This window comes from Eurytemora carolleeae, unplaced genomic scaffold (genome assembly GCF_000591075.1).
Source record: "Eurytemora carolleeae unplaced genomic scaffold, Eaff_2.0 scaffold355, whole genome shotgun sequence".
Lineage (NCBI taxonomy): Eukaryota > Metazoa > Arthropoda > Copepoda > Calanoida > Temoridae > Eurytemora > Eurytemora carolleeae.
This window is the reverse complement of record NW_019396357.1, coordinates 56,894-80,583: the sequence shown is the minus strand read 5'-3', so window position 1 is coordinate 80,583 and position 23,690 is coordinate 56,894. Positions and strand designations below refer to the sequence as shown.

At 31.2% G+C, this 23,690-nt stretch overlaps 1 protein-coding gene across 1 annotated transcript in view; it reads left to right on the top strand.

The window, feature by feature from the left end:
- The window catches only part of LOC111701631 (uncharacterized), a 66,168-nt gene extending 44,443 nt beyond the window's left edge, over positions 1–21,725 (top strand). The window contains exons 12-21 of the mRNA XM_023473004.1: positions 1,734–1,913; positions 3,333–3,399; positions 9,213–9,344; positions 11,112–11,244; positions 15,438–15,525; positions 16,768–17,179; positions 17,276–17,724; positions 18,915–19,033; positions 20,504–20,580; positions 21,190–21,725. Coding sequence (XP_023328772.1) covers positions 1,734–1,913; positions 3,333–3,399; positions 9,213–9,344; positions 11,112–11,244; positions 15,438–15,525; positions 16,768–17,179; positions 17,276–17,724; positions 18,915–19,033; positions 20,504–20,580; positions 21,190–21,363 — 1,831 coding nt within the window. The 3' untranslated portion in view covers positions 21,364–21,725. The remainder of the gene's footprint in view (positions 1–1,733; positions 1,914–3,332; positions 3,400–9,212; positions 9,345–11,111; positions 11,245–15,437; positions 15,526–16,767; positions 17,180–17,275; positions 17,725–18,914; positions 19,034–20,503; positions 20,581–21,189) is intronic.
- Positions 21,726–23,690: the final 1,965 nt, after the last annotated feature.

Below are 23,690 nucleotides of genomic sequence, written 5' to 3'. Positions count from 1 at the left end.
CCTTAGAATNTTTGTGAGTTTATTTAATTTAATTAAATTTGTGAGTTTATTTAATTTAATTTAATTTGTGAGTTAATTTAATTTAATTTAATTTGGGAGTTTATTTAATTTAATTTAATTTGGGAGTTTATTTAATTCAATTTAACTTGTGAGTTTATAGTTTTAATTTAATTTGTGAATTTATTTAATTTAATTTAACTTGTGAGTTTATAGCTTTAATTTAATTTGTGAGTTTATAGCTTTAAGAGTTAAAAAAAGAGCTGAAATTATGAAAGTATTTATTTGAACAAATCTTAGAAAATATTGATATTAGATTTGTTACAGCTTTGCAATACTCGGTGATTCAATTGATTTACTTGTTAGAAATAAAATATGATTTAAAGCTCTACTTTTCTCCATCAAAACTATTAGCATCCAATTTAATTCATGCCTCCAGTCTCTCTTTGACTTTCTCCCTAAACCCCTCCCCCCCCCCCTTAAAAATTAATTATTCTTCCCCCCTCGACCTCCTCCTCCCAGGGAATAGGAATTTCGTTTCCGCCCCCTACCTCCTCCCCACTCCGAACCATCTTTAACCCCATATGGATACCTTTTGCAATAATTATTCCCCAGCCCCCTTTCCTAACTAACAGTCATATTTTCCTAACTAACAGTCATATTTTCCTATCTAACATTCATGTTTTCCTAACTATCAGTCCTACTTTTCTAACTAACAATCCTACTTTCCTATCTAACAGTCATATTTTCCTAACTGAGCATCCTAATTTTCTAACTAACAATCCTACTTTCCTATTTAACAGTCATATTTTCCTAACTAACAGTCCTACTTTTCTAACTAACAATCCTGCTTTCCTATCTAACAGTCCTTCTTTCCCATCTAACAGTGCTATTTTCCTATCTAACAGTCCTACTTTCCTATCTAACAGTCCTACCTTCCTATCTAAAAGTCCTAATTTCCTTTCTGACAGTCCTTCTTCACAATCTAACTATCCTTCTCCATTCCCATTTCCTAACTTACCCCCCCATCCTTTCCGCCGATCCCTCTTTTCCCCCACTCTTTCCTCATTTAACCATCCTTACTTCTTACCCACGTCTTGACTCTCCTTCTCCTCTCCTTCCTCCAGTCTCTAGTTGTAGTATGATAGAACTAGAGGAGAAAGTTATATATTTATATTTAGTAAGACAGTTCAACACTTCACACACAACCAGTTTCCCGAACAGTTTCAAAGAATTTTCAACTGAGACGTTGGATGGGGGAGGGGTGTGTTATGCGTGCTTAGAACAGAAACTGAATTATAAGACTAGAAAGAAAGGACAATAACAGGACAAAGATGGACTGGATAAAGGCTAAGCATTTAAAGGACCAGGATAGTGAACATAGGACTTATAAAAGGACTACGATAGGGAGCTATGTAAGATAATAAGATCAGAACATGGAATTAGGACTAGGAAAAAGTCCAGGATTGTGAACTAGGACTAGGATTGTTAACTAGGACTAGGATAAGGAACTATGTTTAGGATAAGAACCAGGATAATTAGCTAGTACTAAGATAAGGACCAGGAGAATGAACTAGGACTAGGATAAGGATATTGAACTAGAACTAGGATTAGGACCAGGATAGAAAACTAGGACTAGGATCAGGACCAGGATATAGTGAACTAGGACAAGGAACAAGATAGTGAACTATAGGACTAGGATAAGGAAACTGATCTCTACCCAAGATAATGTTTAGGCAAATTAAGATGAGTTCTCCGAACCTGAATAATCTAATCATCATTGGATCTATTCTCTGCTACACCAGTGTTATTATACTAGGCCTGGATTCTACACTCACATCTCAGGATAGTGAACTAGAGAACATATTCATGCATCATAGAATAGACCTGGAACCAGGTTTAATCAATAACTTGAAGTAGTTGAACCGCATAATCGTAGTTAAACCACTTCTCTTTGTTCCACGCCGTTTCAAGTTGAAGATTAGTGGTTCAACTACTTCTTGGTATATATTTGATCTGGTTCCAGGAAATAGCAACCTCCGCACTTTATTAAAATTCCATATTTAAGGTTTAAAATTTATTTATGTAGAAATGAAAGCCAGAAGGATATTATATAAAAAATGACCAACAACTACCTCCTCTCCTTTCTGTGTTAACTGTGCATAAAAGTGCATTTTTATTCTTTTCGTTACTTCATAATGTCATAATGTACATACTTCATACACACATTCATATTCTTAATGTTAATAAAATGATTATTTGTACTTTGGGCTTGGAAGTACATATTTATATACATGACAATGCAATATAAAGCATTTAAACAAGGCCACCATCTCAAGGACGCATTCTTCCAACCTCCAACAGAACTAACTTATATTATTATATAGCTGAAGTACTAAGCATAGCACGAGGAATTTTTAAAAAATCAAATGTTTTTATCCTATGTTACCCCTTGGTACCCATGGCTCATGGGTTTTGTAAAAAAAATATCAGCCTATTGGTATACAGACGTTTGGACAGCATATGAATAACATATATATATATATACGTACATATATGAGAGAAGAAATTTACAAAGTAGATCATCAAATAACGATAACAGTGTATTAATATTAATATTAAGAACCCTCTTGAAAGTAAAAAATGCTTAAAACAAACCAAGAAACCCCTACCATTCTTATTTGATAAATTTAATATTATGTTAATTTATCTTTATAATAAAGCTCTTCTTTCATTATATATGCATATATATTTATATTTATGTTCGTTATAGCTTGCCAAACAGCTGGGCCAAATTAACTGAGTTTTTAGGCTAAAATTGTTTTTGGACATTTTTGAAATTCCAAGGGCAACGGCCGGAGACTCGGCTAGAATCGTGATTTAATACCAAGCGCGGGTAAACGGTGGATATTCTATGATTAAAAATAATAATGTAAACCTAGGTAACGCCGGGCACTCCATATGGTTAGTTTAATTAATATTATGATTAAGATGTATTTTTAATATGACGGTATCTCCATGGTTAGTGTAATTAATATTATGATTAAGATGTATTTTCAATATGACAGTATCTCCATGGTTAGTATAACATATTTTCCTAACTAACAGTCATATTTTCCTATCTAACATTCATGTTTTCCTAACTATCAGTCCTACTTTTCTAACTAACAATCCTACTTTCCTATCTAACAGTCATATTTTCCTAACTGAGCATCCTAATTTTCTAACTAACAANGTATAATTAATATTATGATTAAGATGTATTTTCAATATGACAGTATCTCCATGGTTAGTATAATTAATATTATGATTAAGATGTATTTTCAATTTGACAGTATCTCCATGGTTAGTATAATTAATATGATGATTAAGATGTATTTTCAATATGACGGTATCTCCATGGTTAGTATAATTAATATTATGTTTAAGATGTATTTTCAATATGACGGTATCTTGGCATCTTTTTATCAAATTTAATCAAATATTTTCACCTTTGTCCAACTTTGCAGATATTTTTATCATCATTCCATACATTTTTGAATTTAGCTTGAAAATCCGTGAATTTGAGAAACAAATATTTAATATGTGGATATTCCACGTAATATTTAATATGTGGATATTCCACGTAATATTTAATATGTGGATATTCCACGTAAAATTTCAGCTTTTATAAATTTTCTGGAAGAGTCGAATTTACTGCAGTTTTTATGAAAATGTATTTTATTTTATTCTTCACGGAAAGGGTTGTGAACAGTTTTTAATCGCAAGAAGATAACTGTCTAGTTATTAGAATGATTTCTAAAATTTTACTTGGTGTCTCTAAAAAATATTAGTTGATGCCATTGTCTATAACTACTGAGCTGAGCTGAAAACTTTAGAATGGTGGATATCTATATTAATGCTTGATCTCCTTTTTTTTCTTAATCTCCAGATTAAATAATGCCTGTTCTCCACTTGTTATTAATCTCCAGATTAATTAACCGATCGGTTTTAAGAATATCCCATTCTAAAGTTTTCAGCTCTGGAAACTGTAGAATGGGATACCTTTAATCCCGACTGCTTAATCCGAATATCCAATGTGGACACTTTTAATTTCTTTCTTAATCCACTCTTTTTTGGATATAGTACAGAAAAATCATAAACCGGTTTTTCAAAATTGGAGAGTCCCTCTCGTTTTTATATATTAATCTTAAATGGAGCGCAAAATTTTTAATTTCCAGGCTTCTGATACGCGACTCTGATTGGTTAAATTCGATAAACTTTTCAGGATACAAGTACAAGAGTAGGTTAGTCTTGAGATTAAGAAAATAGTGGATCAAGCATTGATTTCGATATCCACCATTCTAAAGTTCCCAGCTCAGAACGGATTTTGGGTTTTTTTTATATTACAATTATGTTTACCAAATTTACGATCTAATGAGACAAAAAATATACCTTGAATAATGTTGTAAGAAAATCTTATGCACGTTTAGAAAATCGCTGATGCATCCAAGTGTTATTATAAGTAATTGAAGGAGAACAACAATCTTTTCCAGATTTTTTATAACATTGTTTGTGTCGCAGATTATCAAAACTTCAAACGTAACTCAAGGGAATTGATTATTTGCCAAAAACTCAAATTTTTTAATCCCTACGTCTTTGCAACCTGATATTTTGAGATTTAAAACATTGACTTTTTGATGGAACAGAATTCATAGTTTGAAAAATCAAAAATAAAGGGATTAAAAAATTCGAGTATATGGCAAAAACACAATTTCTTTGTTACAAATATGAAGTAGGTCGGAAAATGTTCATTTCATTGTCCAGAAAAACGAAAATAGGTTATTGATTGAATCTATGGATCTAATAACGTTTTTTTTGTGTTAAGAGACACACGTTAGATTTAGAACACAGACCATTTACTTGTTGTATAATGATACCATCACACAATTAACAGATGAATTATTTTGAAGAATTCATAATCTTAATTCTTACTGGGACAATTTAAACGTTATTTCAAGTGGACCTCTATTTGTAGAATGGAATGTCGGATCAACAACGGTACCCCATCCTTTTCAGCGAGAAAGTTATGGATTTCTCCATCGGCGATGGGTATAGACAAAGGTTTACAGAATACCGTTGTGAATCGAATATGCCACTTAAAAATGTTATAGAGGGGTACTTTAAATTTAGTTTACAGTCCCTTTAAATTGTAAATTGTTTTCCCAAAGTTACAGCAGTATTTGATGGTTCCCTGACAGACGTAGAGCCTGCCAAGAATTTGCAAGATTTGTAAACTTTTTCCAACAATCTTGGACATTATCAGTTTCTAGCATTCCTTCTCTCAACACACTAATCTTGGACATTATCAGTTTCTAGCATTCCTTCTCTCAACACACTAATCTTGGTCATTATCAGTTTCTAGCATTCCTTCCCTCAACACACTAATGTCGGACATTATCAGTTTCTAGTATTCCTTCTCTCAACACACTAATCTTGGACATTATCAGTTTCCAGCATTCCTTCCCTCAACACACCAGTCGTTTATGGAGTAAACAGGGTTTTATTTTTTCTAAATAATTCCAAAATATGATCTTGATCAATCTCTAGAATAAAAAGTTTTATTTTTTTATTTCTAGTTTATAAGTTTGATGATGACAGTATCTTTCAATGATTTATCTATAAACCTTTCCAGACAGCTCAATCATGCAATAAGGAATCTTTTTTGTACAATTTACTCTAATTTACCGATAATGTTTACCCAGTGTTTCAAATTAGATATATATAAAACAGGGTTTCCTGTAATTTGAAGAATAAAAACTAAATCACTCTAATTATAAAAGAATTGAGCCTGATTTTCTAAGATTGCTAAGAAATTTTGAATTTGCGGCAAACACTCGAATCCTTTGCCAACTTAAGAAACAATTTTGATATTTTTATCTGATTTTATAGGATTTTCGCTGACTATTTATTTATCTCAAAGCTTGCGATAAAATTGATCTAAAGTGTATTCATTATTTTAACCCGCCATACATTTTAATTCAACAGATTATGCTGTTTAAATCACCATAAATCCAATATTTATGTTTTTGGTTTTGTGTGATATCATTTATTTCGAGAATACAGTTTAAAAATTGCCTTGTCGAAATCACTAAAGGAATTAAGTCTTTGCCAGTAACTCAAATTTTCTTCTCCCTAAAACTTTCCAACCCGTGGCAGAATTTAAAGAATTTGAGCGGCGGTTTAAATTTAAGCCGCGGTTTAAATATGGTTGGTTCAACTTAAAATTGTATCAAATGTTTCAAGATTTAAGTCGGCGCTAAAGGATCTGAGTTTTTGCCACAAATTCAAATGTTCTAAACCCAATATCTCTGCAACCGGTTGGTGTAAACCTTTGATATTTCAAACTTAGATTATTTAATCTAACAAATTTCATAGTTTGAAATATCAAAGGTCTACTGTACTGGGTTGAAAAGATATAGGGATTAGAAAAACAGAGTTTGTTACAAAGGCTCAATTCCTTTAAACCGGGTTTTGGCGGATTTTGGCGGATTTAAACCGCGGCTCAAATTCTTTAAATTCCATCTCCGGTAGCGTAAACCGTTGCAATTTCAAACTTGATCTAACAGATGCCAAATTTAAAGAATTTGAGCCGCGGCTCAAATATGGTAGGTTCTACTTAAAATTGTATTCAAAATTTCAAGATTTAAACGCTCAGGTAAAGCTGGTTTTTGGTGGATTTGAGACGCAGCTCAAATTCAATAAATTCTTACTTCTATAGGTTGTTCTTTATATTGTAATGACTGGGTCGGAGAGTAGCTTAAAGCTCATCTCAAAAAAGGTTTTACCAAGTCCATGGTTAACTTAATTAATTTAACTATCCTAATTCTCCTAAGATTATCTAAATATAATAAATAGCGAGATAGATGTATTTGAACCAATTCTCTGTTTGGCGGGTAAAGCTGAAGTTTAGTTTACGAACGTGGTTGAACTATGTCCTTTAATTCATAAAATCTGGTCTCAGGACCAAAGTTGCCTTTACATTTTACTACCTACGAGCTTATCCTACCTATAGATTGCTCCAAGACCTGCTTCAAATAGTTTGCAAATAGTTTAGAAGATTAAACTATAAAAGTAAGTTTAAAGTTAGTTTATTTAATACTCCTCTTGGGACTAGTTCTATACACTCTACACTGTACACTCTACACTCTACACTCTACACTCTACACTCTACACTCTACACTCTACACTCTACACTCTACACTCTACACTCTACACTCTACACTCTACACTCTAAATTCTACAGTCTACACTCTCAAGTCTACACACTACACTGTACACTCTACACTTTACACTCTACACTCTACACTCTACTGACTAAACTCTACACTCTACACTCTACACTCTACACAATATACTCTACACTCTGCACTTACACTCTACACTCTACACTCCACATTCTACACTCTAAACTGTACAATATACATGTACTATTTAAAACCTACTTTACACTATAAACTGTACAATATAAATGTAATTTTTACAACCTAATTTACACTCTAAAATGTACAATATACATGTACTATTTACAACCTAATTAACATTCTAAAATGTACAATATACATGTACTATTTACAACCTACTTTACACTCTAATCGTCAGTTGACTCTTATTATGAATTAAGTATAAGAACTTTAAAAGCTGTTTTTAAGATATTAGAGAAGAAGCATTCTGCCATTCTGACTTATAGTTTATATTATTTTCAAGATTATTTGACGTCATCTCTTATATTATCTATATAAATCAAAAATGTTTGATTTGTTTTCTAACTTTCTATTTGCTGTCTGTATCCTGGGATAACTATTATGGGTAAAGAAATAACGCTATGTATCAATAACTGGTGGCTTAATATGAAAATAAAAAATGTGTAAAAAAATAATTAAAAGATATGATTAAAAATTCCGACATATATTAAGGAGCAATATCCTTAAGATGTCCCACCGTCTCACGTGGATTTATTGGTTCTGTCAATATTCCAGAAAGCTACGACTTTCGATCACAATTTCTCCTATTAAACATAATTTTTCAGCCTTCTTTCCTAAATACTTTTTTGCCGGCATATATGTTTTGAATACAAAGTATTTTACAAACAAATCCGTAACTTTAAAGATTGTTTAAACATAAACCAAAACGCGTATGATTTCAAATAGAAGAAACCGAATGCGTTAGTCCGGGGTGGTCTTAACCATATTCCCCTTTTCATTTTTCGCGAACACTCCCTTTAACCATATTCCAATTTGGGTCTAATTCGGGGGTGATGGGACAACTTTCAGATTTAAGTTCAAGAAGAAAATTAATTAGGATATATTTTAACGGAGGGTTTATACAAAGCACTCATTAAGGAAACATTGAGCTAAATAAAAACTTAATTTTGTTTCGTTCTAAACCTTTTAAATTTGTGACCCACTACTTGATTTTAATTCTATTTTGATTTTTAGCTGTTTATTAAAGTTAAAGGGATTGTCCGCTGTAAATCAAATGACCCACCATTACAAAAAAATACTAACAATTTTTTTTGGATAATTAATATATTTTTTTGGAAAATTGTTGACTATGAAACAAAACAAAGTAATCGGAATTTTGGCTCTTCCTCAACTTATCCTTCTTTTTCTTCTATGTTGGATCACAACTGACAAGAAATATTGATGAGGCAATCACTAAATCTATATAATAAAGCTCTTCCTTCATATATATTTATAATATATATATATATACTAGCTTGGAACCCCAGCGTGAACCAGGGGAGTCATAATTAATCCCACCGTTAACCCGCCCTTTGTCGACCCACTCCAGAATAATACACGCCCCTTGTCGTAAATTAGTCTTTAAGTTTTTTTCCGACCCACTCAACAAGAATCTTGAAACCTAGCTTAGAACAGTCCCGCGGCTTTCCCAAGTTCCCCAATTAAAATTTGAGGTAAATCGGTCCAGGGGTTCCCGAGTTATGATCGGGCAAACAAACTGACAAACAGAGATTACAACTTTATTTATATATAGATATATATATATGTAAGCTATAGCTGGTCAGACGACTAGACCAATTTTTTGACATTTTTTGCCGAAGACATAGGCTAAAATATTCGACCATTCTTTAAATTTGATGTTTTTCAAGGTTTTCTTTTTCATTCCACGGACAACGCCGGACACTTGAGCTAGTGTATGATATATTTGTTTAGATAATAGAACTACGACGGGATCCATTGGGTGTATCGGCCAAAGAGAAACCTCACATTAGATCCGGGGGTAACAAAGTCAAGGTTAACTCTACTCTACAATCTCTAGATGATAAACTTAGGATTGCAAATAAGGTACATTAAAACATTTATGATACAAAGGAATTGAGTTTTTGCCACAAACTAAAATCTTCTGATTCCAATATCTTTCCAATCTTATGGTGCAAACCTTTAATATTTCAAACTTAGATTATTTTATCTATAAGTATTAATAGTTTGAAATATCTAAGGTCTACGACATTGGGTTCCAAAGATATAGAGATTAGAAAATCAGAGTTTGTGGCAAAAACTCAACTCCTTTGGAATTTTATGTGGAAAATTATGAACTTTTTGTTTGACATGTTGATATTTATGTTAAACATGTTGAACTTCACGTTAAGCATGTTGAGCTTAATGTTGAACATGTTGGACTTTATGAAAAAGATGTTAAATTTTAAGTTAACCTTTAAAACTTTATGTTAAACATGTTGAAATTTATGTTAAACATAATAAACTTCACGTTTAACCTGTTTAACGGCAATTACAAGCTAAACTTTAAATATAAGTAAAATGATTAATTCTCTTCTCTTAGCAATATTTGGACACTTGTTTAAAAATAATTGAACAAGAAAAAAATGGAGTAAGTTATGCAAAATTGCATAACTTGTTAAAATGTCTAAATTATACTAAAGGAAGTAAGAGTTCCAGAAATTTCATACCAATTTCAAATAAAGGATTTATAAGAAAAAAAAATCTAAATTATCAAATTACAAAGATAGAACAGGTACGGCTGATTTTATCTAATTTAATGAATAGCGAGAATATGTTTATGTTTAGGTGAATAGTAATCATCAAGGTTTAATATAATGTTTCTGTTCAGGTGAAGAGTAAGTATCAGGGTTTAAAATAATGTTTGTGTTTAGATGAAGAGTAAGTATCAGGGTTTAATATAATGTTTTTGTTCAGGTAAAAAGTAAGTATCAGGGTTTATTATAATGTTTGTGTTTAGATGAAGAGTAAGTATCAGGGTTTATTTTAATGTTTGTGTTTAGATGAAGAGTGAGTATCAGGGTTTAATATAATGTTTAGATGATGTGTAAGTATCAGGGTTTAATATATTGTTTCTGTTCAGGTGAAGAGAAAGTATCAGGGTCTAATATAATGTTTGTGTTTAGGTGAAGAGTAAGTATCAGGTTTCAATATAATGTTTATGTTTAGGTGAAGAGTAAGTATCAGGGTTTATTATAATGTTTATGTTTAGGTGAAGCGTAAGTATCAGGGTTTATTATAATGTTTCTGTTGAGGTGAAGAGTAAGTATCAGGGTTTATTATAATGTTTATGTTCAGGTGAAGGGTAAGTATCAGGGTTTATTATAATGTTTATGTTCAGGTGAAGAGTAAGTATCAGGGTTTAATATAATGTTTATGTTCAGGTGAAGAGTAAGTATCAGGGTTTAATATAATGTTTGTGTTTAGATGAAGAGTAAGTATCAGGGTCTAATATAATGTTTATGTTTAGGTGAAGAGTAAGTATCAGGGTTTAATATAATGTTTATGTATAGGTGAAGAGTAAGTATCAGCGTTTATTATAATGTTTATGTTCAGGTAAAGAGTAAGTATTAGGGTTTAATATAATGTTTATGTTTAGGTGAAGAGTAAGTATCAGGATTTAATATAATGTTTATGTTTAGGTGAAGAGTAAGTATCAGGGTTTAATATAATGTTTCTGTTCAGGTGAAGAGAAAGTATCAGGGTCTAAAATAATGTTTGTGTTAAGGTGAAGAGTAAGTATCCGGGTTTAATATAAAGTTTATGTTTAGGTGAAGAGTAAGTATCAGGTTTCAAGAAAAAGTTTATGTTTAGGTGAAGAGTAAGTATCAGGGTTTAAGGTTGGAGAAAGATGAGATCCTTGAGTCAATGTATAGACAGGTTGGAGATGAAGCTCAAGCTATTCTACAGAACGGAGGAACTAAACGAGCTCTAGATATACCTAAAGGTACAATCAATCAATCCAACCCAGCTATTCTATTTAAAAATTGATTTGATTATAAGGTACACCAAAAGTAGTACTTTTACGTTGCTTTTGTTGAAACAAAATAGTTGTAAGAAATGGAAATTTTATTAAAGAAATAAATATTTTGAACGGCTTATTACAGCTACTTTCTTAATTTGAACCAGAAGCTAAACCTTTTGCTCATAAGTTCCCAACTTCTAGAAGTTAACAAAGTAAGTTTTAAAAAATTTATTTTATCAGAAAACTTCAACAAAATGTTTTGTTTTACATGAAAAAGATGCATTCTCATCTGAACTTGATTAGAATGAAAATGATACAGAAGATTCATTAATTGAAGGAGAGAGTTTGAATAGAATCCATTAAACCTTAGTTACACAGCTCACATTATATCACTAAACTCTCTACATTTATTTATCCTTGTTTAAAAGGACTGTAAGCGTAATTGCTAGTGACCCTCCATGAAAAGATGGCAATGCCCGAATTCTAACGGTACGGTACCCTTGAAAGCTTTGTCTGATTAAATATAAATTGGATATTCATGTTTAAGTCTACTTAAACTGTTTGTTTTTCCTAGTGGTTTCTTCACAAAAGTGACATGCATATTTTTTTCTTACGATATAATGAAGAAATTATCAGAACAAAACACTTTTCTAGTCAAAAACACGACTTTATCTTCCACATTTTTGATCAGATAAAGATAAAAACAGGAATTCTATATTTGCATGGAGGGTCACTTGAAATTACAGTTCCTTTATTTTATTTTTACAAGGGAAATTACTTTGAAAAGAAGATTGATCTCATCATTTTCATTCTAATTCTGGTTTGAACTTTCCCAAATTAAAAAAAAAGACATAAGATGCAAACTGAAATAATTGCTTAAAGGGATTTAATGTGACCCTCCATGCAAAACTTTCAATGTCCGATCGATTCACAACAGTAAACTTTAAGTCTTTATTTGATCAATAATATGGAAGATATTGTTATTTTTCTAGGTTTCAAAGTGTTCAACTCTGATAAATCCTATATGTTTTCCTGCAGTAAAATGCGCAATTGAAAATAATCGTTTTTTGAATTTATTGATATCTAATCAATATATAAATATCTAATTTATTGATATCTAATCTATTTATAAATATCTAATTTATTGATATCTAATCAATATATAAATATCTAATTTATTGATATCTAATCAATATATAAATATCTAATTTATTGATATCTAATCAATATATAAATATTTAATTTATTGATATCTAATCTATTTATAAATATTTAATTTATTGATATCTAATGCATCAGACAAAGCTTTTATGTTACTATGTTGTAAATCAGGCATAAATATCTTCGCTAAAATCAATTGAATTTAATTAGTTTGAAAGACAAAACTTGTTGAACGCTGCTCTAGTGTCAAGAAAGGCTTTGAATGCATAGATAAGACGACATTTTTCATCTTGAAAGATAAAAATGTACAGAGATGTTTTAAAGATATTCCTATTATATAGATTAACTAGGTCGGTTGTGAACATTGGCTGTTCTTATGTCATTGAGTACTTGTGGTGTACATGAGTTCTGTAGAGAGAAATATGATATATTGCTCAGTGAAATATTGTTGTTAAAATAGTTCCATTCCCGGAGTTATTTTACACTATATTATGAAATCCATTAAAACACTAAACCATCCCGCTTATCATTGAAGTACACTTTGACCCTTAGAAGTATGAGTTCACGGACTGTACAATTCTTGGTGATTTTGCGTACATAAGCTATCTATGTTTATTTATTTATCTATGTTTGAATGTGCATCTTATTGTTGGATAATCATATTTTCTACATATTTATTCATTTTTCCTCCTGCAGCTTGTTTTCCTTGTCTTGTATCGGCCAACTAACGTCCCATACATCTTCCAGATTTACTATAGAGAGTGTGGACATAGTATAAGTTAAGTAATAATAAAATAATCTTCAGCATCCATCCGTCAAGTTATAAATATGATTCTTGAAACAAATAAAACAAAAGAGATCGTTTAAATGTCAATTTCTCAAATTAAACAAAAAATTTTAAAATTACAAAAAATTGGCTAGGGCTATTTTTTCATTAGTGTCTTAATAGTTAAAGAATAAATCCTGCAAATTAATTTTGAAATCCAAGATGATCTTTATGTCCACTTTTTGAACTGTTCTGTTTCGTGGGAAACCCAGGTTATCTCTTAGAAGTATCTTACATTGTCTTTAGTCTAGTTCTTTTTTTCTTATTATTATGCCAGGCCATGTTCTTCTTTCATAATATCGATCTAGCGAAGGTTCTATTTAAGCCCCCCGCCATTGTATTTTCTTATCCTGGACCTGGCCTAAACATTCTTTTTATTGTGTTTAACCAATACCCATACAATCTGCATATTCCAACCTTTATCCTCAATACACGTTCCAAATTACAAACCTATTGGTTAGAAAACAAACCATTCAAGTTGCATAAAATATACAAATACAAAAGAAAGCATAAAAATTACCTAAGGTCGGAAATTTTGTGTAAAGTGTCATTTATTCTGAATGCTTGATCTCGATATTCAATGTGGGTATTTTAAGTTGAGAAGAATAGAAAATTTTCAGTTATCCCTGCAGGGCATGATTACCAAGGGTTGTCGATGAGGATTTATATTTTCAAAATTCACAACATAATAGTTCTGAATTAAAAAATAATTTTATAAACTCCTGAGTTATGCATAACCAAGGTTTTTATTAAGATTATGGATTAATGACATCTATTTAAAGGGATCGACTGGCAATGTATGGTAGTTGATCTGAGAATGTAGTATTAGTAATTTTTAGTATTCATTTGAGTATTTACGGTGCATATTTGTTCAGCAAGAGCGCAAATTCAATCTTTAAAGTACATCATGGAGGGATGATTTTGAGAATCGGTTTTTAAAAATTATTCAATGACCACAACGAAAAATGTAACAAAAATACGACAGTAAATTTTTATTTTGAATAATCTTTTTTGTTTGTTTATCTTCTTGTGATTTTTTACATTCTTTTATTTTTTATCGATTTTGATGGTTATTATATCGTTAGAACTGACGAGGGTCAACCCAGACCGAAATATATATTCAATAAATGTGGAACTAACATCTACTTTTTTACTCTACAGAGGTTTGGTCCATCACCATCACCGAATTTTAAAACTAATACATGGTGTCCCACGAAACATGACAATAGGAAGACGACTTGAAAGTCGTCTTTGGTATTTGAATTTATTTGTGACATTTAGTCTTCTATCTACTTTAACTAAGTCGTCCTGCATACTGTCATGTTTCGTGGGACACCCTGTAAGTTGTTTAGGAACAGATTGAGAAAACAAAAATTAACTCTTATCATCCAAAATAAGTAATCTTATTCAGTTATTAGCTTTTGTAATGTCTCATAGTTCTCACACATGTATTGTAGATTTACTGCAATTTTTATTGAAAAAACGCATTTGAAGAATTTGAAGAAATCTACGATAAAATTTGTAAAGAATCAAAAACTCAATATAATGATGAAAAATAAATAATTGTTGCTAACATTCATTTATTTTAAACATTTTAAGTTCCTAAACATGTGACTAGTAAAATGTAGATTTTTTTTACATTTTTCGTTATCGTTATTTAATAATTTAAAAAAACGTAACCACCCAAATGGATGATTTTGAATGTCGGCTTTACGCTCAAACTCAGTAATTATTCATCATTAAAATGTTTTATTGTCTCAAATGAATCCTAAAAAACTTCTATACTTTACTACATTCTCAGTAAAACTGCAGTTAAACCCTAAGTAAGCCATACATCGAAAGAATTCATCAAATGTCGTATTCTTCACTTTCTGATAATGGAATGTTGCAGATATTTAGTTTTTTTAATTAAATGATTATAATGGAGTTCTCTAAAACTGTTCCTGCATATTTATGGCTATTTATTTATTTTCGCCAATACTAAGATTTTCGTAAAATAGTATAAAACCCATTGAAAAATTGTCAAGACGACAGTTGATAAATTCTTCCGATGTATGGCTTATTTAGGGTTTAATTGTACCATACATTGCCGGTCATTCTCTTTAAATGAAACCTCATTAATAAAAAGCATCAACCCCCCGGCCCCCCCCCCTGCAAGAAAAAATCTGATAAATTTCAATATGTTTAGGTGACGTATCCCTGGTTAGAGTAGAAGAAGGAGAACATAGTTTCTGTTTATCTGAACCCAGCAGCTCCAAGGAGAGCGCAGACTCAGAGTAAGTTTAAAGGAACAGTCATTTCAAGGGAATGCCCGATTCACAACAGTACCCTTTTATCCGTTATCTAACTTAATTTAAGTTGAAACATGTTTTTATTCGGAAAAATTTTGTTCGTTGTGGCCTGATCAAAAATCCACAGAAACCACAAACGAAATAATCAATATTCAAGGAAAGAATGCTGTACATCTTATTCATTTTGTTAATCATTAAGCTCTTAAGGGCACTGTTTATAAAATCAACTTGAAAGAAATAGAAATGCAGATAGCTTGCCCAAATTATAATATTAGACCTTTGATCTCATCTTCTGACATCAAAACATCGATATTAATATTTAGGGATTTGGAGATTTCTATTTTTATTTTTATTTCTGATGTTTTTTCCAAAAAAATTATCATGTTCAAAACAAAAGTCAAAATTTCAAATCCAAAAGTTGCAAAATCTCACGCAATAAAAAAATGAAGTGAATTGAACTAATTTAATTTCTTCTTGCAAATTTCATACAGTTAAACCCTAAATATTAAATACATCGAGAGAATTTATGAAATGTCGTCTTGACAATTTTTCAATGGGTTTTATACTATTTTACGTTAATCTCAGTATTTGCGAAAATAAATAAATAGCCATAAATATGCGGGAACAGTTTTAAAGAGCTCCATATAATCATTTAATCAAAAAACTAAATAAGTGCAACATTCCATTATCAGAAAGTGAAGAATACGACATTTGATGAATTCTTTAGATGTATATATGGTTTATTTAGGGTTTAACTGTACCTTTGCAACTTCCTTCAAATAACTTTGCAAGTTTCCTACAAATATATTTTCAAGGTTCCTTCAAATATCTTTGCAATTTTCCTACAACATTCTTTTGCTAGGTTCCTGTAAATATCTTTTCAAGAAGGTTTCTACAAATACCTTTGCAAGTTCCTACAAATATATTTTCAAGGTTCCTTCAAATATCTTTGCAATTTGCCTACAACATTCTTTTGCTAGGTTCCTGTAAATATCTTTTCAAGAAGGTTTCTACAAATACCTTTGCAAGGTTTCTACAAATACTTTTTCAAGGTTTCTACATACCTTTGCAAGATTTCTACATACCTTTGCAAATTTCCTACAAATACCTTTGCAAGTTACTACAAATACATTTGCAAGGTTCCTGCAAATAACTTTTCAAGGTTCCTGCAAATACCTTTGCAAGGTTCCTCTTAATTTCTTTAATTTAAAACGAAAACTGTTTTAGTGAAACCCGGAAACTGGGACCTAACTCTCCTCCTCTGGGTAAGATGAGACCTGACGGACCAGGTTCAATCAAGGAGAAGAGTTCAACCAATGGAATGGTTTTGAATGACGGAAAACTGAGTGTTGGACACTCAACTAACTGTGATATGAATCAAACTTATCAGGATAACGTGGAGAAGGAGACACCGCTGCAATCAATCAATCAATCAAGAGAGAAAATATTTTCCCCCATTAATGATACACAACCTGATAATAACTCTGTACAAATGCTTCCTAGACAACTCTCTGAACGGGTCAATCCCGCTAATCCTGGTCTACTAGGAGACAGAACAAACCAGGAATATTCGGTTAAATGCCGATCCCAGGATTTAAATCTTTCAGACAACCTTGAATCTGGTTGTCAATCTAATCAGGTAAAATTTTATCTTATTATATTGTTTGAATTTGACTATATATAATGTTGTTCTTTTGATGCTATTTCTGATGACTGTGAGAAAACATATTTACAGATTTTCCAAGTTGCTGCGGGCACCTGGAGCGGAGACAAATCTAATCTATCCAGGAGACAAAGCTGTCCTTGTCATGTTAGACATCCGGTTTTACACTCTCCGGTAGGATGGCACACCCCACCTAACCAGGATATCTGGGATTCCCCTGGTTTACCTCCGGAGGAAGGTTGGATCTCTCCGCCTCCTGCTCCACCCTCAGGTTGGAACTCTCCCAGCAGCTGCAGCTGTAGCAGTGCAGACCAAGAGCTTCCAATCAGCTGTTTCCACAATGAGAGTCAACTTCACTGCTCCCACTCCTCTCCTCTTAACATTGAGTGCTCGCATCGAGCATCTAGAGGACTGGATTCCTCGAATTCTCATCTCTCCGAGTCCTGCTGTAGGCATGGGAGCGAGCACTATACAGAGGAAGGATTCGGAGATGCTGTAGATGAAGAGAATACTTATTACAGGAAACACCAATTTACAATCTTTAACTTTCTCTTAACTTTGAAAAGACATTTCTGCACTGCACGACTAATAAAGTTTGCTAAATATATCAACTTTAAATGACATAACATAGAGATAAGTTTAAACAAACTTTACACTGTACGAAGGGAGGGAAGAGAATGGAAAGGGGGGGGGGTAGAAGAAAGGAGGGGGAAAGTGGAATTCCAGAGTCAAATTCCTAATAGAAATGAACACAACGCGGCTAAAATTACATAATACATTTGGAATGAAATCTATTCAATCTGTCCTTTAAATAAAATAAAAAATTTTTAAGTCAAAACATAAAAAAACGATATCGGTTCAAAATTAAGATTTTTTAGAGACACTCTGTGTAAATAGATATTAACTACGTTTTTTACATACAGATAGAAAAATATCTTATATCTAAAATAATCCGTATTCTGAGATTTTTAATTACGATCCCGGATATAATTCTTAATATCATGATATTATTTTCTTTATCTCGGATCCTTTATCACAAATATAGGAAAAATATAGAAAATAAAAAGTCAATTCAGAGCCAGGAATTAAAACAACTCAAATAAAAATAGTCGAGCTTAAGCTGAACTTTACTATTATTTACAGAACTTTTCCTTTGTTTTACAAAAGCAAATTTTCTCAAAAAATAAGTTTCTTGAAGAATACCTAAATCTCTTTCATAATGTTATGTTTTAAAAAATACATGACTTAGAGTTTTCAATCACAAAGATCTACGAAATCAGTTTACAAAGATATATTCGAAATGGTTCTGTGAACATTTGAATATTTGCACTGTCGCGAGTTTTTGATGGAAAGGGGTTAAAACAAAGCTTTGGATTTTTTTTTCAATGTTAAGGCGACTGTTAGTGTAATTGCATGTGCCCTATCATGCAAAGATGACAATGCCCGATTTAAAACGGTGCCCTTGAAGCCTTTATCTGGTCAATAATGTGGAAGATATTGTCGTTTTTCTAGCTTTGAAACTGTTCAATTGTGATAATTCCTCGATTATATCCTGCAGCAGAAATGCACTCGCTACTTTTGTAGAGAAACCACAATTGAAAATATTTAGTTTTCTTAATTATTGATTGATATTTATAACTATAATTAATCAGGAAAAAACTTTTAAGTTGTTAAAAAGAGTTGAATAATCGTACAATGGTGTCATGGTTAGGGTTGGATGTGTATCCGACCAGGGAGAAAGTACTCTAGAGGATCAAGCAACACAAACTGATGATGAAGCAGAAGATGATCCACCGATTAAACTCAGACGACCAACAAACTTCAAAAATGGTAGAAATTTTAATTAATCCCTGTAACTTTGAATTTCTATCACCAACCATGTCATAAGAAAACTAATTGTGTATTACAAATTATTTTGAAGATAATAATGGCTTTTTATTTGACTATTTCCCCTTTCTTATTGAAATGAATTTTTAGCTAATAAATCAATTAATTTTCCATTTTTTCTGGTGATTTTTTTTACAGACTTTTCTCGAATACTTTTCTTACAGTAATTTTGGTTCCTCAATCCATGAAAGGAAGAAACTAGGTACCCCGTATTCTTTAGTCCATGACTGAAACAAATAGATAACTGATGGCGTAGATCTTTTCATTTTATTTTGAACTCTAAATTCTGTAAGATTAACGGTTCCAAAGTTGAAGAAATCATTAATTTTGCGAATCTAGCATTCTTTGAGGAGGGGGAAGAGTTTTTAAAAATAAATCAAAAATTGATTTTTTATTTATGATATTTTAATTTAATTAAGTAAACTTTAATATCCTAATCCGAGTTTACTTTGATGTTGATTACATTTCTCTAAACTTTTTTCATTTATTTTTCTTTTCCTGAAGTTTCAAACCTTTATTTTTCTATTTCTAAAGTTTTTTTTGCCAACTATAATATAAAATAAAAACGTTCCCCTCTACCCTATCTAAATTTTAAAAGAAAGGTTTTATAAGATATTTTTTTTTTAAATCTCTAAAGCAAGAGTTAAAAAGAATGAGTATGCCTTTCCGTGACAAAAGTGGAATTTGTCCGTACTTAAAATACAATTTTTTTTGCAAGATTTCTTCTTTCACATTTCTTAAACATTTACCATCACTTCCTACATTCACCATTATGAAGTGGGAGGGGGGGGAGGTGCACGATAAGATTGACAAATGACTGGCATAGAGAGAAGTTGCAAATAATTGAGTAACAGTAGTCACCACTAACTAGATTGATATTATAAAGTGAAGGGGAATTGAGGGGGAATTGATTAAAAGTTGTCGGACACAAACTAAATTGCAGATTAGCTATTGGAGAGACAGAACAATATTTCTCATCAAAAACAAGATTTTGTCTTCGGTGTATAACTAACATTAGAAAATTTTTAAAAAATTTTGCGTGAATTCATGTGACCATCTTTTAATGAGAAAATAATTGAGTCTTCACCACAAACTTAAATTTTCTAATCCCTATATGGCGAAAACCTTTAAAATTTAAAATTTAATTGATCTGACAGAATTCATAATTGAAAATATTTAAGGTTTACGACTATGGTTACAAAGATATTGAAGTTATAAAATCACAGTTTGTGACAAAGACTCAATTCCTTTGATGTGTTTTCATTATTCAAGTTTGATCTGAACAATCTGCTTGTCTTCCTTATTTAAACATATTTATTTTTATTTAAATTTAAATTTTATAAAGTTCTATAAATTTGATGATATCAGCTATAAATTTTGACATTTATATTTGAATTTTTTGCTGTTTTTTAGGAGGAGTTCTCTGGAGTCAAGTTAGATCACAAGAGGAGTTGAGTTCAGGATTTCAAAGCTTGAAAATAAATCAGCAGGTCAGATAATTCAAAGCTAGGTTGGTTACTCTCAATGCGCTCCAACGTACGGAAAATGTGGTCTCCTAAGAAAGATAGATAAAAACCTTATATGACGTGACTGAAAATAGAGGCAAAAGTGACGTCATATGAGTTTTTATCTTAGGAGACAACATTTTCCATACATTAACCAACCTTATTAAAGAACTTCATGGATAATACAGTGTAATAGTATAATTTTTGTTACTGTGCGAAAGTAATGGAGTCTTTGCCACAAACTTTGATTTTCTAATCCCTATATCTTTACAAACTATTGCAGTAGACCTTATAGGTTCAAACTATAAATTCTGTTTGAAATATCAAAGGTTTACATAATCAGGATTCAAAGATGAGACAATTATATATTTGTGCTAAAGATTCCATTTCATTAACAACGACATTTAGATCAAGGTCTCTGTTTTTATTTTTATTTTTATAATCGTGTTTTTTATTCGGCCTACACTGTTTTGTACAATACCCAATAGTTTAAATGGAAAACCTAAAGTGATGTGATTTAAATACAAAATTTAGTTTTACTTTAAATATGGTTTTTTTTTGCCTAAAAAATGTTAAACCTATTTTCTTCACCAGGAGCTGGAAATGAAGGGAAGCATAAAACGACCAAAAACAAAGACGAAGAACTCTGCCGTGACTGCCGCGCCAATATTTCAAAGGTTGTTGGATGGAGAGGATACGCGGCAATTATCTAAACTGGTCTCGTGCCCAAATATTGCTGTTAAGTGTGATATAGTGGAATATTTGTAGATAGTGTCACCCTGCCGGGTATATATATTTTACAAAACTCTACCCCACGCAATTTAATTAGGTTTTCTACGCTCTCTAATTTTCGAAGAAAAGAATGTGTGAGGATAAATACTTATTAACGCGCACAAATTTGATTAAGGAACTCAACGCCTGTCTAAAACAGTAATTTTCTAATCCCTATATCTTTGCAACCTGACTGTGTAAACCTTTGAATTTCCATCTTGGACTATTTGATTTAAAAGCATTTATTGTGTGAAGTTTCAAAGGTCTAAGGCATGAGATTAAAAAGATTTTAGAATGATAAAATTTTAGTTTTAGGCAAGTGTTCAGTTTGTTTGATGTTGTATGATGTTGTATGATGTTGTATGATGTTGTATGATGTTGTATGATGTTGTATGATGTTGTATGATGTTGTATGATGTTGTATGATGTTGTATGATGTTGTATAAACCAAATTGTTTTTTTTTGTTGTTGAAAATTTTCTATTTTAAAAGGAATAACTATAAAAGATTTTTTTTAAATTCTGCATGCATGTACTAAATGACCTTTTTTGTACTTTATGAAATTGTAAACGTAATCTCAAGTTACCCTTTCTGCAAATATGACAATGTCTGACAAATTATGAATAAGATATAATTGTTTATAATTTTAAAAAATGATTATTTTCCATTGTAAGGTACATATTATAAAGTGACTTGCACATTTCTGTTGTAGGAATTTTTTTTTATAAATATTCAGAATAAAACACTCTTGAACCTAGAAAATCGACAATATCTTCCACATTATTGATCAGATAAAGGTTTTTACCGTTTTAAGTCGGATATTGTTAGCTTTAAATGGGGGGTCCATTGAAATTACGCTTACTGTCCCTTTAATATGAAATATAAGCTGACAGATAAAAATTGAACCTTGTTCTTGGTTCTCCATAGATAAATTTGAAAAGATTTGCTAACAAATAAAATAAGTTTTCAAATTTTCGAATCCCTCTATCTAGTATCATATGAAATATAATGCCGTAGATCTTTGGTATTTCAAAATATGAACCCTGATAGATCAAATAGACATTAGGTTTTCAAGATAAAGGGATTATAAAATTTTCTGCACTGCAAAGTAAATTCATATATCTATGGGTTACTTTCCAAGGCTCATCGGACTTTTAGCTCTTCTTTTAATCAAAGAATACTATTTAAAACCCTTGTCTAAATGTTACTGTTATGTAAATATATATATATATTATAAAAATTGTGATGATGTAAAAAGTTTATAAATATGTAAACTGTTTATTTGCCAAATATAAAGGACTATCCGTTAATTTCAAACTAGCTTGGGAGTTGCTCCCGCCGTTTACCCGCACTTGCACAATTTGACCTGGAAACTACGTTTTCGCAATTGAAGTCGACCCACTCAATTTAGAATCTCAAAACCAAGCTAAGAACATTCACGCGGTTCACCCGAGTTCCCCAATGAAATGTTGAGGCAAATTGGTCCAGGGGTTCCTGAGTTATGATCGGACAAACAAACAGACAGACAAACAGAGATTACAATTTTATATATATTATTATGATTTATTTGTGGAACACACAGAATTGGTTCAGATATTAGATTAGAGATTATACATATGACTGTAATTCAATTTATTCATAAGTTGTGAACTAACAACTTTAATTCTGATATTGTCTTAGATATAGATTTTCATAATTTCAAAATTTAGATTTTTGAAAGTTTTGATAAACGTATTTTGTTGACTGTCACTTACCGCATCTAGCTTAAAAAGGCTGAACACGTAATTTCAACATTTGAAAAATTTTCTCGCTGCATAAAAACTTTTATATTAAAGGGAGCGACCGACAATATATGTTACTTGAACTGAGAGTGTAGAATTGTGGAGATTTTTTTTAGAATTCATTTGAGACATATAAAAACGTTTTAATTTGTATAATTACTGAGTTTGAGCCCAAAGTCGACGTTTAAAATCATCCATTTGGGTGGATACGTTTTGAGAATCGATTTCTGTAAAATCATTGAAAAACGAAGACAAAAATCGTAAAGAATATCTATAGTAAACTAGTTAGATGTTTCGAAACATATTTCTCAATTAAAATGTTCTCAATAAATCAATGTTAGTATCAAATATTTCTTTTTCATCATTATACTGAATTTCTTATTCTTTATAAAGTTTACAGATTTCTTTAAATTCTTGAAATGTCGTCTTTTCAATAAAAATTCCACGAAATCTACAGAAAACTTTTGTGAACAATTAGAGAAAAAAAAACAATTGCTGAATAGGATTGCTCATTTTCGATGATAATGATTAATTTTAATTTTCT